Here is a 17004-nt window from a genome sequence, read left to right as displayed (position 1 = left end):
GTGTCTCTGCAAGCTCCCTACCTCTGTTCTTCCTCACTTTGGGGCCCTTTATGAACTCACAGGAGGCTCTTTCTGGTTAAAAATACCCTGGTTTGGGGCTTGTTTAATATCAGAACCAGTTTACAACAACCCAGAGTCCCAAACTAAAGTCCCTTATAACAACACAAATAAAAGGTCCATACTTAGCTCTGGCGTTTTCTCTCATCTCCAGGTTTTCTCTCATCTTCCATCCTGGTGTGATCTCCCAGCTTTACCTCACTGGGGTTCTGACGTCTGGTCCCAAACACAGTCAGGGTTTCCCACCCCTCAGGAGCCTCCTGCTCATCAGGATTCACCTTCCAAGCTACCTGGTGTCATGGTCCTGCAGGAGTCTTTTTTTTCTCCCTGCAATATCCAACAGCATAGCTGCAACTCCCTGGGCTTCCCCCCTTTTATTGGATCCATCTTCTTTTCTTTATAGGGAATTGCCTGATGCCCCTCAAGTAGGGTCCATTCTGTAATCAGGGTTCGCTAAGCCCCAGGGTCTCCAGCCCATAGGACAAGCCACCCTATTACATACTGTTCCCCCTTTAGAACTTTGCCCACACCAGGGCAAGATCTCCTAGAGGAAATACCCGCACCCTTCTTTTCCCTGGCCATTTCATCGGTGTGGCCAGCTACATGCCTGAATGGTTTGGGCTCTCAGAGTCTCCAGCTCCCCTTCCAGCTTGCTCACCATAATTAGCAGGCAGCCTCTTGTGTGCCAAGGTTGCCGGACGTTCCTCAGCCAGTTGTTCCCAGGCACCCTGAAAAGGGGCTTGAGCTACTCACACTTCCCTTGTTACCTCACAGTTCCCCGTTCGAGTGTTCCCCTCCTTGTGTCATCTGGGGCTCTACAGCAACCCCCCGTTGCACCATTTGGGTGCCAGCTTCCTTCCTTTGGGCCCTAGTTTGCATTCTGATGGTCCCCTGGACCCACACCTGCTTCCCAGGATTCATTTCTGTCGGGGGTACCTCAAACTCTAACTTTGGCACACCTTCTACCTCATCTATCTTATGCTCATCCTCCTCGGGTGATCTGGTACTCTGATCTAAATGATCTATGATATCCACAGAATGGTGCAGAACCCGTTCCTCTTCCTGTCCCTTTCCACATACAGGGGGCTTACAAATTCCAGCTAACAAATTATACACTACATCGGCATTTAATGGATTGTTCCAAAGATCGTGTTCCATTTCTGTCAAGATTTGTCGTTTCTCGCCTTCCTCAGACCATTGTATCCCCTCCCACAATGCCAACCTTCAAAAGGGCAAGTATTCCACTTATGACTTTCCAACCCATACCAGAAACATACCTCAGGGGGGCTAGTCTTTGTCCTTGATGGGGTCAGCTTCTTCAGAGGGACCCCTACCTCCCTTGATGGCTGAAATAACTGCTGACTTTCGAGACCCCTGCCCCTGCTGCTGCGTGGCAAACTGTACCGCCTGCTGCTTTTGTTGGCTTGGCAAAAGTTGCAGGAGGAGAGTCCGAATCTTTTACTGCTGCTCGGCTAATAGGGAGACAATTTCCTCCATCTCTTTTTATGATTACCTCTTCAATATCCCCTTCCCTCTTTGGTGGGAGGGGGATATTGGATTCTGCCAACAATGCCAGTTAGTAACAGGACTGCTGCTTACCGAGCACCTCTCTCTCACCTCCGCCCCCAAACAATATTGAGTCAAAAGCGCTTGGGTAGGTACACACTTTTTGTCTTAGGTGGGGGCTTAGGCTTTTTGTGCCATAGAATATCAGGGTTGGAAGGGACTTCAGGAGGTCATAGAGAAGAAGACTGAGAGGGGACATGATAGCAGTTTTCAGGTATCTAAAAGGGTGTCATAAGGAGGTGGGAGAAAACTTGTTCATCTTAGCCTCTAAGGATAGAGCAAGAAGCAATGGGCTTAAACTGCAGCAAGGGAGGTTTAGGTTGGCCATTAGGAAAAAGTTCCTAACTGTCAGGGTGGTTAAACATTGGAATAAACTGCCTAGGGAGGTTGTGGAATCTCCATCTCTGGAGATATTTAAGAGTAGGTTAGATAAATGTCTGTCAGGGATGGTCTAGACAGTATTTGGTCCTGCCATGAGGGCAGGGGACTGGACTTGATGACCTCTCAAGGTCCCTTCCAGTGCTAGAGTCTATGAATCTAGTCCAACCCACTGCTCAAAGCAGGACCAATCCCCAGACAGATTTTTTCCCCCAGATCCCTAAATGGCCCCATAAGGATTGAACTCATAACCCTGGGTTGAGCAGGGCAATGCTCAAACCACTGAGCTATCAGTTAAGTTAATTGAAGGGTGAGTTCACAGCTATCCGGCTCAATGGGTTTTAATTCAGCACATAAGGTTTCGCCCAGCTCCTAACAACACCCTGTCAAAAGGACAAATCATAAAGGGCTTGATGATGCACATTACACATAGTAAGGGGTTGCGCAGAGCTTCCCTGCCCAAGAGGGAACAATGGGAGGCAGTCTGCTTTAAAAATGAATAAATAAATAATGTTGATAAATTGGAGAGGGTTCAGAGAAGAGCCAGGAGAATGATTAAAGGATTAGCAAAACTTTATAGTGATAGACTCAAAGAGCTCAATCTATTTAGCTTAACAAAGAGAAGGTTAAGGGGGGGGGCTTGATTAATCAATTCAGCAGAGAAAGGTATAACACTCTCCAATGGCTGGAAGTTGAAGCTAGACAAATTCAGACTGGAAATAAGGTGTACATTTTTAACGCTGGAACAATTTACTGAGAGTCACGGTGCATTCTCCATCCGGACAGTTTTTAAATCAAGATTGGACGTTTTTCTAAATGATCTGCTGTCGGAATTATTTTGGAGAAGTTCTCTGGCCTGTGTTACACAGGAAATCAGACTAGATGATCGCAATGTCCCTTCTGGCTTTCTATCAATCTATGAAAGAAGGCAGAATATTCCTCGGGGAACAGGGATTGTGGGTGCACCCTTACAGCCCCAGGGAGGACAGGGCAAGAGGAGGGGCCATTGCTCTGTCCCTCTTCCTTTTCTTTTGGAAACTGATTTGTGTGTGATTTTTCCACATTATCTTTGCAAGTACATAAACAAAAACCCTCACAGCCTAAATAAAGATCCTTCACCAGCACATGACACGATGCTAAAATGGGACTCTGCAATCTCCAGCACTTTAGAGATATATAAAAAGAGTCTGTATAGATATCTAAAGAATTCATGTAGATAAAACACAAGAAAAAATTTATTTTGGAAATTAAATGAAAAGTAAAATACCCAGAGAGAACAGTATTATAAATTCGGTAAAAAAATGAGGGAGAAATACAGTAAATTACCATGGTATATTTTCTTACTTAGGGTTACAGGTTTTGAAAAAGGCAGCCATTCTGTGCTTTAATACAAGTGAAAATAAATATATTTATTTTGCCTTTACATTTAAATAAACTCATGCAAATTGTATTTACACACATACACTCTCTCTCACACACACACACACGTCTAACCAACTAGCCCTTAAAAGCAGGGTGTGTTTTCATATCTTAAACATCCAAAGAGTTATTATTTCTAACCCTCCCAACCATGTTCAAATTATGATTAAAAACAGGTCCCGGAGAAAGGACCAGCTTAGCCACGGAAATATATATGATTTTATTCCTTCTTTGATATCCTTCATGTGCTATGAATACTGGGCATCAGATATATATTTATATGTATTTCTGTACAACATTAAAATGGACACCAAAAAGACAGGCAGTAATAACTTTTTTTGTCATGGCAACATCGTAGCTTTTTAGCTCTCAAGAAAAAATAAAAAAAAGTTGTATTTCCTCAGCAACCCACGCGTTGGCAGTGGTGCCAAAAGCGCATTGTCACGCTGTATTCCGTGCTACAGACCCACAGTTCAGTAAGATGTAGTATTCCCTTTCTAAGGCCACTCAATCTACTGCAGTTTATTCTACTGTATTTCTGCTCATTGTCTGAAAAAAAAATTATATGTACAACCATCCCAATAAGCAGGGAAAGGAGAGCTAAATTGCTTAAGGCAGTCATGCATATACCCTTTTGGAATAAATAGTAATCAGGGTATCAGCAGAGGGATAAACATTATAGGGAAATATTCAAAAGGTCAAAGAAAGAATCAAGGCAGAAAGTTGTTTCGGATCTGTACTAAACTGGTCTTTCAAAGTCAGCATATGAGATCTAGATTCTCATAAACAACATCCATCAGACAACCAGTCTCAAAACTCTTATCACCCAGGAAGTGGTTTAAAAAGATGCTAAAGTCTTTAGCTTGGAGTTGAAAATGCCCAAAGCTACAGAATTGCTCCTGGATACCTGTGGGGTGTATCTATCTAATCCTCATCACTGTAGGATCTGAGCCCTTGCAAAGATTCACAAAACCCTTGTGAGGTCAGGAGGCAGTATCCCCCATTTGACACAGGGGGACCCGAGGCACAGAGCGATTAAATGATGTGCTCAAAGTCAAACAAAAAATCTGTGGTTGAGCCAGGAACTGAACCCAGTTCTCCTGAAGCCCATTCCAGTGCCTTACCCACCAGATCATCCTTCATATTGACCATATAACTGGTTTCTGCAAATCATAAAACCTAATACTGGGAAAATGCCAATACAATACCTGTGAAAAATTTGTACATTTTGTTATCTAATGTACATTAGATTGTGACCAACTACATGGAAATAATCTGTTTGCATTTTGTTATAAAACTTTTCTGAAAAATCACTCTGTTCATATCATAACCCATTTATTTACAAGCATTTGCTTCCCTGTTTTTAAATCTATACATTTAAACATCTTTCACTGAGCCAGTTAGGGGCTGATCCTGAGACCAACTGGACTAGCAGGGTAAGGGTTGCAGGACTAAGCCCACAGTGAAATTCATTGAATTTACTAAGATGTTGCATTGACAGCAATGGGAGTTTTTCCTGATTAAGGCTGCAGGATCAGACCATTAACTTGTATCTACAAATCTTATATCAAATGCCTTCTCCAGAGCTTTAAAAAAAAACAAACAAGAGCAAAAGGATAGGGATATTTGGAAAGATTTTTGTTGGTAGCATGAAGTCATTTAATGTGCGATCTCACGAGAGGAACAATCAGGACAACATTTATTCCTTCCAATGCCTGTGTTTTTGATTATTATTGTGGGCTTTGTCTGCCATAATAGAAGTTATAATATTAAATTGTGATCCCCTAGTGCCTCTCATCCAAGGATCCTGAAGTGTTTTAAGACATTCAGTAACTTAGGACAATATGCTGTCACTCTTCTAAACTGGGTGAAGGAGTCTTTCAACCCAGTGGAACTGCAGTGGTTCCAGTGTATGTGAACCACATGGAATCTATTCACCTCCACAGGCACAGTGCTTCTCTGCTACAGTGCAGGTGGTCTGGGGACATGGTATGGGAACTGACCTATCAGCCATGGCCCATCATCCACAGCTATACATTTCCCATGGAGGTGGATGCAGGAAGACGCTGAGTACTGCTTTGCTGCTCCATGACCAAAACCCTAGCTTGTGGATGAAGGATTCCTTCCTCATCCCAGGCCCTCTTAGATCCCCTGTATAGAGCCCTTTTACACAGGCTTTGTGGGTGTGCTGCAGCAGGGCCATTAGAAGTAGAGCTAGTCAAAACATGGGGAAATATTGGTGAAAGTTTTCACAAAAAATTGTCCTTTTTTTGTTGAAAATTATTGAAAGTTTTTGACCAGTTCTAATTAGGAACCCTAAATGTTGTTCTAATGTTAGATAATTTATGTCCTAAAGTTGCCACTTAAGAATTACACATTGGATGAAATCCAAGATCCACTGACGTCAATGGCAAAACTCTCATTCACTTTAATGGGATTAGGATTTCACCACTTCATTGGGAGCTGTGCACATGTAATTCACAGGCTTGCTATGTGGTCTCATGTCTCTCTGGAAACAGGTACTCTCTCATGCCATATCTAAGAGAGTTATTTGTTTATCTCAGGTGGCCAAGGCTGTGGTTTTGGTGTGGAAAGCCCTAGAGTCAGTCTCCACTGATGACCATGTGTGCATCTGTGGCTCAATACACACTCACTTAAGGACACTTTGGTTCCAAAACATGGATGGTAATTCCAAAGCGATACATTACTCAGATGACAGCCTAACTTTTCCTTAATCTCTTCCTCAGGCATCAACTTCCAAGGCAAACCAGTATCGTCTCTTAATCTTTTCCCTAAACTATCTCAATGAGAGTTTTCCCAGCCGGCATCAAGTCCAGGCAATAGCTTAAGTGCATCCTCAGAACGGTACTCTTGACCCCATGGAGCAAAAACATTCCAGTAAGAGAGCACTTATATGGAGTGCTGGGATTTTCAAGAGATTAAATAAACCCTGGACATTTCAATAGGGTCCTGAGGATTTTACGTGGCAGGTACCCTACACGCCCTTGTTACAAGAAAGGCTTTTAAACCATTTAAAGTTTTTAAGGTGGTTAGTTTTTGGTTTTGTTTTTTTGCAAAGGGGAAATTTTTAAAATACAAAATGTCTTACTTGAGTAATTAACAATGATACCTTAGATCATTTAAAACTGAAATAATTTAAGAAAACTAGTCACCTTTTTACTCTTTGCTTGCTTTCTGCACTCCAACCAGATCTCAGAGTGAAAACTGATGGGACAATTTCATTTTTGTTTCCAGTCAGTTTCCTCATCTGGTTCTCATGCACTGGCACAAGGATTGCATGGTGATGTTGAAATCCAAGTAAGAACATGTTTTGGCTGGAATTCTAAAGACAGCATGAATATTACCATTGTTTGTCTCAGTGAATCTTAAATTTAAGCTGGGACTTTCAAAGCTGTCAAAGAGATTGGACATCCAAGTCACATAATCTCACTTTGAAAGTCCCAAACTTGGGGCATACACTAGCCAACAGAATCCATATCATATCATCAGCTGGTTTCTTGGTCAGGGTAGGCAGGAAAGTAACTATATTCTTTTTTCAAACAAACAAATGCAGGAGAATTGCCAAAGGATTAATTTTGAGCCAAGAGCTTTGCTAGTCACAACACAGAGATGGATGTGGGGCTCTAATTCATGATGTTACCCCAGTTTTACACCAGTGTAACTCAATAGAGTCACACTGGCCTAATGCTGTGGTGAGTCTGGCTCTGTGAACATCCACTATGTAAATAGGGCTTTCCTTAGATGTTTGTTAGGAAATTACATTATAGTGCTGCCAACTCTCAGGATTTTATGGCAAGTCTCAGAATATTGGATGGTTTGCTTAAAACCCCAGCTCCTGGAGTCATGATTATGTGAGAATCACTGCTTTCATTTTAATACAATACGTCCTTATGGTTGTGAAGAAAAGCTTGAAAATATGAACCAGATGTGCCTTGAAGGCTCAAGAGAAGAATGCAGAGAAAAAGAAAGAACAAAACAGCAATTTTTGAACTTTTGTGTTGGCTGTACTTCTCTGCTCCCATGAGGAGTCTTCAGATTCTGTTTGACTATTGGAAGGCCCATTGGAAGCAAAATCCGGCCCATAAATCATAACATACTCTTCTGCCATAGCACTGGTCCACAAACTGGGTTTCTCCACTTAAAGGGTTGTGCACAAGAAGTCCTGAGCAACTTTGATTAATGAGGAATGGAGAGCTGGAATATCTGCAGATGCTGACCATTTTCATGTTGACCAGACAGCCAATGTTTCCACGTCTGCTATTGCTGCTGAGGCCAGATATTCCCGGAGTGGATCTACACACTAGATCTAATACATGGAGGACAGCTAGTGTTAATCCTCTTTAATTCCCACAAACGGTTACTGTTAAAGAAGAGCAATACAGAACCCCAGTTCTATGGTACAAGTGTCTGAAGGATCCACAAAAAGGAATGAATGTGAACAAAATGTAACAGGATAGCTACATGGTATGAGATAGTATGAGGGAAAGAAAGTGTAGGGGAAAGATAACATGGATAATGTAAGTTCTTCCTCACAATCACCAGAAAGGATGAATTATTTATACCCAAGACTCACTTATCTCACTCTGAAACAAGATTTAATGTCCAAAAATATGCTTAAGCCATAGCTGAGTACATGGGTACGGCCGTGTGTCTACTGAGGAAGAAATTGTCTGAGGTCAGTTTGCTCACATGAAAGGACTAATGAAATGCTGCCAAGATCAATGAGAAACAAGGTGTCTTGCTGCTGTACATGAGCCAGCTTTTCCAAGGCTGCTTTGTTTGAGGAATTCCTTCCATTTTTCTATCCTCTTATCCTCTTTTAGGAAATGCAACCCACCCTTCCACACTCACCCTGCTTTATTCCTTTGAGCACCAGGCATGTTTCCCCTCTTTGTAGATCCAGGTCCAGGAAGGATGCTAATAGACATCATATACTAACAAGACAGCCATATTGCACACACTTTGGGATATGGAGACATGCAGAGAAATGAACTGGAACAAAGGATTTACCACAGCAAGATCATCAGGTCCTGTATCCTGCTTTCTACAATGGCTTTGAAAGAAGGCGAATATATAAGATATGGGGCAATAGGAGGGTATACCAGTGAAAATAAATATATGGAACTAGGCTAAAGGACAAGGTCTAAGATAATAACACTGGTTTTCCCCAAGCTTTCAGAACCACCCCTCTTTTTAAATGTTCTTCAAAAGGGTCTAAAATTGCTCTGCCACCTACTTGATTTTACTTTTTCAGAGCCTTCAAGAGACCCCTTTGGCAGAGATGCTATCTCTGATCTAACCTTCTATTGTATTTTCAGCTTGTATTTCAACAAATATTTTTGGTATATATATATTGCAGCTGACACAGCCCCTAATTTTGTTTCTGTAAACAAACATCAGTTGCACATTTAAAATATACCAGGTGAGCAGATCTGTAACCAGTTTTCTTTGAATATATGTACACACTTATGTATATATTATATATATATACACATACATACACATATCATATATCTTTATAAGGCACAGTCAAATGTACCATCGGTTCTTTAGAATTCTTTTTAACTATGGAAGTAGATCATATTTCACCATATAGTTTGAAACGTCTAACAGAGACATTTTTGAAATGTTTCGATGATACAGGTTTACCAGCTATGAAATGTCTTCTTTAAAAACTCCAGTTATTGTGATAAGACGAACAAAAATTATTTTGACAGTAATTCAAATCCACTTAGAATGTAATTGTTCTTCCCCTAAAAGCTATTTTCACCCGCACAAGTAGTTCCCATCTGTGTCTCTCCTTGTTTCAAATATTATGTTCTCATATCTAGTTTTAAAAGTGAGCCGAAACTTGACCCACAGAACTGAAAAAAGAAATCAGAGAAATTAATGCTAACTTAGTAAATTTAGCTGTGTCTTATAGAAAACATCTGAATAAGCCAGTATGATTTTATATAAAATATAGTGGGCCAATTCCTCAGCCGTTTGACTCAACTGAAATCAATGGAGCGATGCTGATTTACACCAGCTGAGGATCCGATCCTTATATATATATATAGCCTAATCTTTATCATTCAAAGAGACTCTAGCACACAAGCATGACAAGCATTTACAATGAACACTCTTCATGAATGAATCCTCTCTCAGTGTCACCAGTCTGCATACTGCACATTATGGCTTCTAAGATCCCACAGCAGCTGCTCTTAAGAGGGTTTGACAACTGTATCAACTATAAACTAGTAGCACAGACCTAACTGGCATATTGTCACAGACTAGAAACAAACGGGTTGATAGAGGTGGTTAGACAGACTGGAATTTGGCTATCTGTCAGATGTACACATCCTGCTATCCTGGATACCACACTTAATCATTTGGCAATACTAGTGCCTTCAGAGATTACCATAAGGAGTCACCTCATCTTGTTTTCCACCCTCATCTAGAAGAAGGTATTTAAGATTCAATTAGTTCCTTTTGTGTTTTACCACCGGAGGTTTTTGCATCCAGATTGACCTGTGTTCCATGCAAGACTACCACATTTCACACACTTCTACGTTTTACACATGCATGGAGGCCAGCCCATGGGCGGTGCTGAGTATCTGTAACTCTCAATATAGTCAGGGGGAGCTGAAGATGCTCCATGCCACTTAGGATTTGGCCCATGGACTGTGATGTAATCAATGGAACATTAACAAGGCCTCAGAAAAGGGGTAGAAAGAACATATGAACCTTCTGGACAATCCTGAAGCTATACAGTCTAATGCAGAAACACCAGGAAAACTTAACACCTTAAAATACCAAAGTGTGTGTATATATATATTTATGTATATACATTTATGTGTGTATGTGTATATATATATATATTTATATATATACACACATACACACACACACATATATTATACACACACACACACACACACACACACATATATTACCAGAGCCACAAAAATGTTTTACAGACAGAGCTCCACAAAGCCTGCACAGATACATTCCAACAATTCAAGGTGGCAGAACAGGTGAAATATAGACCATAAAAACATGTCAACATAACCTTCCCAAACTGTCTATGTGACAGCAACATTGACCCTCCCCACCCTTCCCTCTTCAAATATATATCTCTAGGCTGGACCAGAGGTATAGTACAAAGAAAACCGCATTGCAATTTCCACATCATTTAAGCTTTATAGGAGTGCAGCCATCATCTGAAGAGGCTCCCTTATAGTATTCATGATGCAATTATCTTAGGCAAAGTTCAGATAATACTTGGTTTCCATTTTCAAAACAGCAACACAAACAGCTCATTTGCCACATATCAGATTTGGACATTAAAGCATAGGTCTGGGTAGCTCTTAGAAGCTGAGGTTAACCAAAAGAAATGATTGAATTTGGGTTTTATTTAATTTAAAAAGTAAATACAAACATGTGTTGGCTGTGTGCGTCCTGTGACAGCCTCCCACAATAATTCAAGGCAGAGATTTCTTTAATATACTTACTCACAGGCCTGCAATTCTCTGAAACTCTATTACCCAGCTGCATAAAAATACAGGTTTTTTTCCCCTAAGGTTTTTTTCCCCTTCAGACAACACAAAATTTTTGCTCACTCAGTTACTTCTGCATCCAGTTTTCAACATACAGAGCCAAATGATAGTTGTAAGTCAGAGCAGAATTTGGCCCACCATTTCAAATTCATTGCTATGCAGGTTTTCCTATTAAGTCAAAACACAAAGAAGTAAAAAAAAGAAAAATTGTAAGTCTTCAAGTAAAAACATCTCCTCTTTCACCCGTTCATGGAGTAAGGTTCATTTAATGTCATGTTACTCTATTTATTACACAGTTAATTAAAGCTACAGAGATTCAGCTCTCTCAAGATACACTGTACTAAAATGAAACTTGGGTGTTAAACTGGAATGAATGAACAGTGAAATGATGCTAATAAAATGGGATTTGCAATGAAAACTTGATGTTTCTTAAATAAGAAATAGACATAATATACAATCTACTGCTAAAAATAAAAACATATTAAAAAGATTTAAGACTTTTGAAGCACAAATTAAGAAAGACCAAACAAGAGTCTACGTTAAAAACATATTAACCTGCAGTGGATCTTCTGTTATGATCCAGGGCATCAGATCCTCACTTAATGTAATTTGGCATAGCTCTATCCAATATAAAGAGAGCTACACCAAATCACACCATCTGAAGTTCTGAGCCTTACTGTCTCTAAAAACTGAAGGACTATGTGAGTAAAAGTAGCACATCACTGATAATTTGTAAATTGCTTGAAGAACTGTAATTTTGGAAAGCTTGAAAAAAAAAACACGGGCCAGATCTTGCTCCCAAAGTCAACAGCAGTTTTGCTAATGAGTAGATCCCCAGTCCTCCAATAGGAACTATGCAAGCAGATGCTTGTGCTCATTCGGCTCCAATTGCAGGACTGGGGTTTTAGATGGGAATGGGGCTGAACTTGCTGTGTGCAATCTCAAATTACTTCTTAGATTACTACTTCCAGGAAGAGTTGAAAAACGTACTTCCATCTCCAAGTCATTCACACTACTCTATATGCAAACTTCAAAAACGAATTTTAGTACCATCATAAGCCTGTTAACGCGCCAGATGAGTCTCAACTCTAGTTAAACCACCTTCAGAAAAAGTATATGGAACTTGCACCTTAATTTAATTATTTGTATCCTCAATGCAATTATTTTTCTTCCTCTCTCCACATGAGTTATAGCTAAATAACCCTGGCTATAAGTGTTTGAAAGGTTTACACATATAGTACTGTGTTTAGTCTTATTGAGCCATTCTTGCTCAGGAATTTATGTAGTAATTTCAAAGGCCTATTTGCCCTTACGATATGTAGATTTTTCTTTTCTAACATCACAAAGTATGTTCAAAGTGTAGTGCCATGGGATGCATATTTTAAAAACTACATTGGTGCAATATAAAAGCCTCACTTGGATGGTTTGGTTTTATAATCATTCAGGGTGATATAATCTGCCTCTGTGCAGACTGCCAACACAAGGTCTACGTTCCACTTAACCCCTATTTTGGTGGCTTAAGTGTGACAGTGATACTTAAGTGATGCATAGGCCTTGGGCTACTCTCTCCACAGAGATGAATTTCACCCCTCAAGGAGTTAAATTTGTGCTGAAATTGCAGATGAGTAGAAATTAAAGATGGAAGAGAACTATAAGGCCATCTAGACCAGCCCCTTGCCAGTACACGATTGATTCCTGTAGAAGGTTTTCTAATACTTTGTCCAATTTAGTTTTAAATGTTCTAAGTGATCAGGCTTCCTACTAGAAGATTATTCCACAACCCCTTCCCCTGCTATTGAGTTTAATGTTTTTCCTTTTAAATATAAGCCATTTGCTACCAGTGATAACCCCTTGTATCACCTTTGGGACTACATCCTTTAAATTATATATCTGTAAGCTTATCACACCCCCTTCCCTTAATCATTGCTCAGTCAATTAATTACACATTTTAGCTCTTAATCTTTTTTTAAATCAGCCTCTCCAGCTCTCTGTTTATATCTGTTGTTCCCCTCTGAACTTGATCCAATTTGTCAGTATAGTTCTTGCAATAAAGTGCCTGTAACTAATGATAATACTTTAGGTAAAATTATACCAAAGCCATATAGAGGGACTATTACTTCTCTGCTCTGTGATGCCTCTGTGTATGCAGTTCAAAATGTCACTGGGCCTTTTTGCTGTCATACTGCACTGCAAGCTTATATCTAGTTTGCTGTCCACTATTACTTTAGGTCTATTTCTGCTATGTTACTTTCCAAATTTCTCTCTTCAGATGATCTGGTTCAAGCCAAGAACATTACTCAGAAGCTTGATTAACACCACCGTGCATTTCTATCCGACCTCTCAAAAAGAGAGGTGATATACAAGGGACATAATAAGCAGATATTGAGGTGGCTGTCAAGATTTACTGAATCATGAGGCAAATGTTAAATAAGGCAAAGCTGAGGTCAGTATTTTCCTCGATGGACAATAAATCTTAGTGTTCATTAAAACAAACCATCTTTATGTATTGTTACATAAATTCTGACTATCAAATATCTGGAGATCTCTCCATTTTCAGCATGGCATGCAGATAAAACATTAATCCCTTTGAAGCCAACATCCTGAAGGGGAGATGAATTTAGATGTCCAGCAAAACCTATTTGCCTCTGAAGAACCAGACAGAAGGCAGAGATTCCATATGCTATCTGCCTGGCTCTTTTTTGGTTCTTAAAATAATGTTGCCTCAAAACCCAACAAGGTAAACATAGCTCTGTGGGGGCAGGAGAAGGAGGAAAGCCCAGAGAACTAAATTGGACATAATTGATATTAAAAAAGTTATTGACTGGAAAAAACTTTCTGCCCAGCAATATTAAGGGCTGGTGGTCATTAGGCAGGCAGCAAATTTATATCCTCTAGGTATGGTGCTTGGTTCAGTCACACACACTGCAAATTCAACAGATCATGATAACTTTCCTCTAAGATTATACACACTGCACCACTGCAAGACAATAAACCATGTTACTGCATACATCCCATAAACAAAAAGGAGGAGAGATATATTTTCCCATCTGAATTTTTTTTTTATGTCTTAGAGGCTTGTTTTTCAGAGTAAGAAGCCTTTAAAAACAGAGGGAGGGGGAGCAACAGGGAGGAATGATAAATCCTTACTTATGTGGCAGTCCAATTCCATAAGACACAAACGCACACACACAGAATTTCACACACAGGGAGGCGAATCATGGACAGTGAGAAGCTGCTCCTATTCTTTCTCTCCTCTCCCTAGAGCCAGCGGTGGGGGTGGGGAGAGAGAAAGAGAGACTTTAAAACATTACGTGATGTTTGAGGGTCACTGCACCCTGCCTGGTTCCTTTAAAGCAGGAGGAATAACACCATCAATGCTTTGGGGACAAATGGTAGTTCTCATACACACAGACTGCAAACAGGGAGTCTGGTCTCCATGTCTATAAGAAAATAGAGTCAGGCCAGTGGCTTGTCCCGAGATTTTGCTGGCCAGAAAACTTGTGGTGAGGAAAAACATGACCCCAGATTAATTCTTCATCACAGCACAACTTCTACACGACAGTTTTGTTTGACAGACAAATACACAATGGCTTTTTCACTCTCTTTCATGAAAGAAATAATCTCTGTGGTTGTGGTGCTAGGTGGTAGCCAGTTTCCGCAGTCAGTTTGAGACAGTTTCTGATGGACTGTACAATTTTATTCCCACAAGAATAAGGCTGCAGCTCTTTTTTGGCCAAAAGAGAAAGATGAAAACAAACAAACAGAAAAAACCCAAAAAGGACACTGGCAGCTGCTGCTCCTTTTGTGGTTGATGTTGTTTGAGTCTTCACAGTGCACCTAGCTTCATGGCTGGCTTAATGGATGGCTCTTTATTTTAATTTTTTTTTTATTTTACACTGAAATTTCATAGGTTGTTCCACCAACGCCAGACACCTTCTTAACGTTTGAGTGTCTAGCAGGACTGACCGGGGCCCCCTGGGAACTTGATGTTGAACCCAGTCGACAATCTGCCCTGGAAATTCCTTTTGGCTGTCCATTTATTTTACTGTGAGGTGTCTTCAACTGCATGTCCTCCCTGCAACAAAATAAATATAAAGCGATCCAGGGTTAGTGATCAAAGTAATGGCAGCCAGCTAGCCAGACAAACAATTGCCCTTGTTACTTTATGTCCTGATACAGCAAAACAGTTAAGCATGTGAGTATCCCCACTGAAGTCAATCGGGGCACACTGAAAGTAGAGACTGCAGCTTAATTTTGCCTTTGGATTAGGACCACTGGGATTATTCACATGCTTAAATGCTTTGCTGGATTGGATTTTATTGTGTAAGAATTTGCTTTTTTGAAAGGTCTCTTCTGCATTGCTGGCCTTTGCTCAAACTTCATTTTACTTATGTTCAGAAGAAAAACAAGCACTCAGAAAAATCACCTAAGGAAAGGCAGTAGCAAAACACTTCTAGTGAAAGAACAGAATGCTGTTACTAATCACTAAATGTCATAATAAAAGTAAAGCATAAGCCTCTAGGGCCAGATCCTCAACTACAGAGGAAACACAGAGTGCAAGTCAGGAAGGGTAGCTTAAAGCTCATGTTTCCATTCCCCTGATCCTGGTGCCGTGTTAACCAATGCTCACCTTTGCATTTCCTGGACTCCATCTATCATGTTAGAGCAGCCTAAGGGATGCTCTGCAAAGGCCTCAAGGGAGCTGAAACACAACCAAGGATAACCATAGCCTAGGGTGCAAGAGCCAGGCCCCCTTTTTCCTGATATGCCAGCAGCAGTACTAGAGTTCCTATGTCACTCAACAGAAAATCACCCTTCCATCGGGCTGATCCCTCCTGCAATGGGTAAGATGGCTTTAAGGCTGCACTGTAGAATCTGGCCCTTACAGAACAATTATGACAGATATGATTAAGGATCTTTATGAAATAAATTACCATTTTGAAAAGGTTAACATATGTCAAAGTAGGGTATAAATCCTTTGTCCATCACAATCCAGTAGCCCTCAGGTAAGGCATAAATGGAGCATGAATGGAATATGCTGAAACAAACAAGGTTAGTTTGTGCTCTAGGGCAGATTCTTTTACTTGGCTGCTCCTAATGTCAGTCGCATCAATCTATCAATTTCTCAACACTACCTTTCAGGGATAAGGAAGCAGATGAGACTGCTTTATAAGCAAGGAAATGGTTGACTCTTGTATAAGGCCAGATTGTGTCATTGAATTTTAAAGAGAACGCACAGGTAATTTCAATGGGGAGTGCTGTTTGTAAAAAGTCAATGACATTGAACATGCTTACAAAGTATTTTTTCCTGTCCCTGTCTAATGGCTAGTCTATGTAGAGGATAACAGCCAATTAGCAGCTCACTGAGTTACTACTTTAACTTAAGTGGGAGAGATATCTATAATTGGTGTTGAAGGTCCCAGGTTCAAATTCTGCTGATGACCTGTGGCTAAGGCTGTATAATGTGATGGTGTGTACACTTACTGTCCTTCCCAAAACAGAGATGGAGGAATTTTTCTTGCTTTCATCAGTATTTTCACTTAGAGCCAGATACAAAGTCCATTGATACGAACTGGACTTCTTCCATTGACTTCAGTAATCTTTGGATCACTCCCTTGGTATTCCAGCTTGAAGTCTTTTAGATCCCAGCTACACTACAAAAACGTCCCCTGCTTTGAAGCAATTTTATAATCATGAATCTTTAAACATGGTTTCTTCTTTTACTATATGCTATCAGTGTGGATGGAGCATCAGTTTCATCTGACCCATTCTTAAGGCTAGGTTACTACATAATAGTATCTCATATGTGCTCACTACATGTACTTATTGTAGCAAAAGCTACCTTGTGTCAAGAACATTTTTTAAAAGGAATGTGCTATTCACACTGGGGGACAATCTGCAAGCCAAGACAATTTTAATTGGTTTAGAACATGGCCCACTCTGCATGGAAGCAAAGCATTTAGATGGCAGCATAAGGTAGGATTTATTGCACCCAACTGATGAGCCTTTACTTCACACTGCCACA

The 17004-nt window shown here is 40.3% G+C and overlaps 1 protein-coding gene across 2 annotated transcripts in view; it reads right to left on the bottom strand.

Annotated features, from left to right (window-relative positions):
• Positions 1-17004, bottom strand: part of ZDHHC8 (zinc finger DHHC-type palmitoyltransferase 8) — a 234645-nt gene that overhangs the window by 38043 nt on the left and 179598 nt on the right. Inside the window, exon 11 of one of the 2 annotated variants that reach the window (XM_054006426.1) lies at positions 3215-15054. The exons of the other annotated variant lie outside the window; for it this stretch is intronic. Within the exon in view, the coding sequence (XP_053862401.1) occupies positions 14871-15054 (184 nt within the window). The 3' untranslated portion in view covers positions 3215-14870. Of the gene's footprint in view, positions 1-3214; positions 15055-17004 lie in introns of those variants that run through there. 2 annotated transcript variants of the gene reach the window in all.

Source organism: Malaclemys terrapin, chromosome 16 (genome assembly GCF_027887155.1).
Source record: "Malaclemys terrapin pileata isolate rMalTer1 chromosome 16, rMalTer1.hap1, whole genome shotgun sequence".
Lineage (NCBI taxonomy): Eukaryota > Metazoa > Chordata > Testudines > Emydidae > Malaclemys > Malaclemys terrapin.
Note: the sequence above shows the minus strand (reverse complement) of the source record. Positions and strands in the feature narration are given on the sequence as shown.